Source organism: Gopherus evgoodei, chromosome 10 (assembly GCF_007399415.2).
Source record: "Gopherus evgoodei ecotype Sinaloan lineage chromosome 10, rGopEvg1_v1.p, whole genome shotgun sequence".
Lineage (NCBI taxonomy): Eukaryota > Metazoa > Chordata > Testudines > Testudinidae > Gopherus > Gopherus evgoodei.
In genome coordinates, this window is record NC_044331.1 from 8,324,043 (window position 1) to 8,330,700 (window position 6,658).

At 46.4% G+C, this 6,658-nt stretch overlaps 1 protein-coding gene across 1 annotated transcript in view; it reads right to left on the reverse strand.

The window, feature by feature from the left end:
• ALDH1A3 (aldehyde dehydrogenase 1 family member A3) overlaps positions 1-2,491 on the reverse strand; it is a 49,663-nt gene extending 47,172 nt beyond the window's left edge. The window contains exon 1 of the mRNA XM_030578738.1: positions 2,375-2,491. Coding sequence (XP_030434598.1) covers positions 2,375-2,473 — 99 coding nt within the window. The 5' untranslated portion in view covers positions 2,474-2,491. The remainder of the gene's footprint in view (positions 1-2,374) is intronic.
• Positions 2,492-6,658: the final 4,167 nt, after the last annotated feature.

Genomic DNA, 6,658 nt, shown 5'->3' on the forward strand with positions numbered 1-6,658 from the left:
AAAGTAACATTACACCACTCTGAAACCAGCAGCAGAAGATGCAAGTTTCAGGTTAGCAGAAAGCTCAGCTTTTAAAAAGCAATGTAGGGAAAACTGGTTTAAGAAGGTTTATCTGCTGACAAATTAATAAATGGCTAATCAAATTTGGTTCCTTCGGTGTGTACCTGGATCAACATTCAACTTCAGAAATTAATGCAGTTCAACTTTATTTGTCCTCTTGCAGCTGAGGGACAAATTATAATGCTCTCTCTTATATAACGTAGGAAGCATGAATTATTTTATATTAAATTAACCCTACTAGCCAGTTTAGTCCAGCTGCATAGTTGAAATTAGCAAAGTAAAGGTCATATGTCAATAGCACAGCATAAATCTAAGGAGTCCCTCCACTACCGGAACCTGTGTGTTAGGATACTGGTGAATACAACATAGGGGGTTATTTACCACAATGTGACAATTCCTAAAAGAGATGTTGAGGTCTGCAATGACTCTTAACTCTGTGCCTTAGAAACTAGCAATGAGCAGACGTCTTGAATATCAAGAACAAAGTAGGAAAACCAGGAGTCTTCTAACAAGGGCTTTGGAAGTTTTACATTTCAGTGGCTTGGGATAACCAAGGCGTTTTAAAGGGAAGCGCTGTTGATCGCATAAGAGCTGACTGGACTTTTGGTTGTGTGTTTTTACACTGAAGCCCTGACCTTAGCAAGGATACCAGGAGCTTTTTTCAAGTGTAAAATCAGACATTTTGAGAGGGGTAAGATCAGCGCAACCAGCAATGTTGGGTCTGATCCTAAACATTAAGAAGCATCCTTCACTTCTGGTGCCTGTGATAGAAGCTGAAGTCACTCTGAACCTTGCATCATTGATTCCCCAATTCCTTTTTCTATACCATAAATATAGGGTCTGGTCCTGCCATCAATGAAGCCAATGCAACCCCCCCCCCCCAGTATCCACAATGGGAACAGGACTGAATTCACAGAAAAAAAAACCCTGCTTTAAAGGAAGTTCTTTTTATCCTCCTCACAGCTTCACTCTATCCAGATCTGACTTCTGCTGAGTCCTCTCAGTTCCCAAGAAGTGCTCCATATCTTGGAGAACTGGCTGTTGTAAACCCAACATAATAATTTGGGAACATGGCATCACCCTGTTAGTGACCCAGGATGACATGTCCATACTCAGTACAAAAAACATTTTCTTGGATAGCAAAACCCTGGACAGGAATACACAGATGCACCTTTATTTGGTGCTGAAGTGAGTCTAATATGCAGAAGGGGAAAATTATGACACCTTCAACTTGTAGCAGAAATTGCTAAATCATAAATTTTGGGAGGGAAACACCCTCCCACCCCATCAATTTCACTTGATTTCCTGCAGTTGACGTGTCTGCCTAGGCAGGATAAGTCCACTGACATGCACTTTTTTGTATCACTCCTAGAACTGACACCTTTCTCCACTTGCTACCAATACTACAATAAACTTCCAGTCTCTTAAAATACAAGAGAACAGACTGCGGTTGTGGAACATCAAGCTAAAAAAAGTATAAACAAAACACTGCATGATCAGTAAGGATTTAACTGAGCCTCTATCACAGCAGACGGGGGGGGGGGGGAGGCGGGAGATCTGCAGTTAATTAAAAGTACTAGACAGATGTATCCTGCGACAATGGAAAGTGCAACGCTTTTCTATAGGAGCAGGACCCCAAACAAACACAGAAGAATTATAACAAAGCGGGAAAAGTTTTCGCAAACTCAGGTTTTGAGGAGGAAATGACCCAATTTTCCCATTTACTCTTGAATATTGTTGTTGACATAACACAATAAAGAGGTGCACAAAACGAAGTTTCCTGCCTGAGAGGTCAGACCCTGCGTTCCCGAAGCACCTAGCTCCCCGCGGAATCCAATCCGGATTGAGGGGATGCAGGATCAGGCCCCAGCGCATTCTGCGTCGGAGCTGTATTACTTTAAAGTCACCGTACATTGATTTGGACATCTAGGGTTGTTTTAAATCACTGTTGGCTGCTGACCAGATTGGTCACAACCTATGGATCGGTTCCAGCCAGGCACCCTGACTCCTGGAGAGAATAAATAGTCTCCCGAGGGGGGCTGTTCAGAGAGCGGTAATTTCCCCACCCAACTGGATTTAAGCGGGTGGGGGTCCCCTCCGGGGAGCAAGGGGGGTCCCCTTTTCCAGGTCGCGCTGCTGCTGCGGGACACGCTGCTATCTGGGGACGGGCCAGCGCGGGGCTCCTGCCAGCCAGGCCATGGGCACCTCCGGCTGAGCAGAGCAGAGAGCAGCGCAGCGCGGATAACGGGTGGCAGGCTTCGCCCCAGCCCCAGCCCCAGCCCGGGCGGCGGCAGGTGCACGGTGCCCGGCTCACCTTGGTGTGCCGGATCTGCAGGTTCCCCACGGGCCGAGGCAGCGCGGGCAGCTTCTTGTCCGGCTGCCCGTTCTCCACCGCGCCGTTCAGCGCAGCCATCGCGGAGCCAGCGCCGCGCTCCGCCTGCCTCTGCGGCTGACAGCCGGGCGGCGCGGCCTTTAAGGGCTCCCGGCCGGGGGCGCCCATTGGCTCCGCTCGCCGCCCAGGCCACGCCCCCTCCCTCCCCTGGCACCGCGCGGCTGGGCAGGTACAGCTTCCCCCGGGGGCTCGCCGCTCGGCTCCCCCTGCTCCGGCCGCCGCAGCAGCTGGGCCAAGCCGTGGCCCTAGGAATGAGGGCCGGGCTCAGACAATGAGGGGGATTGTAAGTGTCTCACTAAGCAGCGGGGGTGCTTTTAAAGTGTCCTCTGGGGAGGGCAGCTGCATGGCCACAGCCGCTGGTTCCTCCTTGTGAGATACAAGGGGGGGGGGAGGATTTGATAGCAAATTAACCTATTAATAAAAGCGCAGAGGTCCAAAAGCAACATGCAGCCCATTGGCTAGGCACCAGAGCCCCTGAGCTAGGTCTCTCTGGTCTTTTCAGAGCAACCAGGGACCAACCCCCCATTAAAAGTTTAGCCACTGTCTTTGGAATAGGGTCAGCTTCCACCTTGGTTGGGTGCTGCAGGGTAGGCAAAGAGCTTTGGCAATGTTGAAAAGTTACATTCATCCCAACAAAAGAACATAGGATCGACAACCTCAGCACTTGGCACAGGTGTCATATCCTCAGCCCAGCCATCCCTTCCCAGCAGGTCTGAGATGCAATGAGCTTTGAGACTCATCTCTCAAAAGATGCCTGCAAGCATATTGACTGGGGCTATTTTGGATCAAGTCAGGGCAGGCAGAGTTCTGGAGAAGGCCCTGTTGGCAGCTCCTATTTCAAACCCTGAAGATCCAGTTTGGGTACCTGCATGACTGCACGGCCCAGGGAGGCTGTCTCTCTCTTCATGCCTTTAAGTCAAAACTAAAATCTTAACCATAAGGGCTTGTGTCACAAGGTGTGTGTGGGGCGGGGGGCCCTTCACCCTCTGTTCCTTTCTACAAGGAGCCCTCATGCACCCTGCTGCAAAGTTTGACAGCAAGTGCTTTATTTCCAGTGTTCTATACAAGTCCTTCTCTCCCACATATGGCTTTTGTCTTCTTCTTAGGTCCAGGGCAAGAGACCTCACTTTTCTGGCCTTCCCCTCTCCTCCCTGTCCTCAGCTGAATCACAGGGTTAACAGGTTAATCATCCAGTCCTTTACCAATTATCTCCTCAATTTGGTTTATGCAGGGACAGTTGCCACTTGCCAAGAACAGTAAGTCAGCCTCAGGCTACTCACAGTCACACCTCCAAAAACCCATTTGCATTGAAGCCCTCTACTCTCAAGGTGACAATAGCATAGATCGCAGCAGCAATGTCTATATCCCACAGGAAAGGCAGCACCCTCCTCATTAGATGGATGGGGAATTGCCCTATATCCCTGTCCCCTGGCTCACTCCCCCCTTCAGATCCTTCTCCTGCCTTCAACTTCATGCTTTCCTGGATACTGCCTTTGTTTGGAATTCCCTCACTTTCCTGGTGCACCAAACAACCTCCCTTTACTCATGCAACCCTCCTTCCCCAAACCTGTACACTCACGTCTTCTGGGGAGGCTTTTTGGTTTGCAGAATATTCCAAAGAGAGACAGAAAAAGAAGAATTAAACAAAAACAAAACAAAACTCCTGACTATTAGGATACCTAGATTCCCCAAGTCCCACGTGCATCTACTGTATTATCTGAGTCTCACTTCAAGCCCAAGCCTGTCCTAGTTGAGACAATGGCAGCTTTGCTGTCTTAAAAGGAAACAGAACTGGGTCCTTCAGCTGCAACTCGCTTGAGGAGATGATCGGCCATGATGTGTACGCGTCACACCTTGGTCAAGCTATCAACATTATATAAGCTAATTATCAGGAGAAGTCCTTTCCTTCAAAGATCTGTAAGAGACTCCAAGCATGTCCAAAGAGTCAGATTTAGGGCCGAATCCTGCAAAGGTGTAACCAGTTGCATAACTTCACTCACTATAAGTAAAATTAGGCCGGTATGTAAGTTTTTGCAGGACTTAATGAACACTGAGGGCAAGTCAATACATGTATATATAGAAACAGGTTTCAGAGTAGCAGCTGTGTTAGTCTGTATCCGCAAAAGAGGCGCCACAAGCACGCCTGTTCTTTTCGTAAAGAGACATGCACTTATGTGAAATATGCTACAAGGAAACTTTACTATCAAAATGAAACTTCACCATACTTCCTTTTGTCTGATATAAATGTTCCACAGAACATATTAAGATGAGTCAGGACACCAGAGTTACCCTACAAAATGTTTTATGGTGTCTCAAATCTCCATGAGAAGTCAGGATTTTGCTTTTATATCTTGGCCAAAAGAATAGCACTACCAGTGGCAGTAGACCCATAATATCATGCCCATCTAATGGTTAATACTGACTTAGAAGAGAAAGCACTACAACATGAATCGTAAGCATCACTTCCTGCATTTCCTTTGAGATCTTCTATCAGGGTAACAACCCAGTCAGGTGCTGCTTGGCTTAGCTTGTGAAAGCTGATAAGTAACACAACATAATATTTTCCACAGCCAGAAGAGGCGTATTAGTCACAAATCGCTATCCAGATTTCCCTTGTGAGCTGCAAATACTGAAGGGGACAGATGCCTGGCAATAATAAAAACCAAATGGCGATGTGCATTATTTCTCAATAATTTGTGGGGATATTCTGTTTTAAATAAATTTTTCACTTTTTTGTTGCAGCTATCCTGGTATGTAGGTATCACTTTAGGGAATACTGTCATCAAATCAGTCAGTCAGAGAAAATTATGGAATAAGTTATGTAGGTAGAAACTTCTATTTGTTTATAAACTACCCATCACTTTTGAGCTTGTCACTCTCATTTAGGCTAGAGAAGGGTCAAAGCAAGAATCTCAATGAAATCCGCAAATTTTGGTGGTTCTGAGAAAATGGAACTTGGATCCAAACTATTCCTAGTTTTCATTAGATTTCACTAAAAATTGGCTGACAAGATTTTGCAAAGTCAAAATCATCCTAGCTTGCCTGTTGCAAAAAAGTTGGACAAAACGGTGACCTTTTGGGTGGAGCAGATCTAGAGTCCATTTTATCGGGACAAGCCTTTATTTCAGACTGGTTTTGCAAAACTAAAACCTGCGCTCACTGGCCCATCTCAGAGTTAAGCATATTTTATGAAGATTTTTTTGGTCCCCCATAAATTGCAATTCCCAACTCGGCCACTAGGTGGCACGGGACTGTGACCAGTCCTTACCTTAGACCTTAGTCCAGCCCGTGCTTTGCTGCATATTGGGCTACCCACATTTGCCATCCTTGCCTGACAACTGCCATTCTCTCCAAATCTTCCCATTTGAGGTGCTTGATGTCATTCAGAACTGTTTCCCTATTATCTGAGGTCTTCTTCTTGTCTTGTGTTTTCTGGCTTCTGTTCAAGGGCAGTATTTGGTAAGCATTCTTTTCCCATTCTCAGCCCACGTCCCAGCCACTGAGGTCTTCTTTTGCAGAGGATTTGGGAGAGGGTGCCTTGTCTAGTCATTTTTCTGACTTCATGTTTCTTCCTATCTCTGTATGTTAGTCCCAATATTCTTCTCAGACATTTGTGATGAAATGCATTCCTTTTTAGTATATCTTTCTTAGTAAGTTGCCACGTCTCACTGATATATTTTGTGACGGTGATAATTCACATTCAGTTTTGTCTTGAGGGAGGTGGTTTTGAGTCTCCCAAATGCAGAGGAGGGGGAGGGATAGCTCAGTGGTTTAAGCATTGGCCTGCTAAACCCAGGGTAGTGAGTTCAATCCTTGAGGGGGCCACTTAGGGATCTAGGGCAAAAATCAGTACTTGGTCCTGCTAGTGAAGGCAGGGGGCTGGACTCAATGACCTTTAAAGGTCCCTTCCAGTTCTAAGAGATTGGTATATGTCTAATTATTAATTATTATTAGTTTGCCTTCCCAATTCTTATTTCCTCAGAACTAGTACCATCTTGGCTGATGGTACTTCCAAGACACACAAATTGTGTGGGAGCCACAATCAGTCAAACCTGCAGACATGTCAGGTAAACAAACCGGCCCAGCCCACCAGGGGCTTTCACTGAACAAGCTGCAGAACAAGTTTGGGAACCACTGTTGCATTGTAGCTTCTCCATTACTTTTTACTTGGTTTGTGCATTTTTGTAATGTGTTGGCATCTTCATT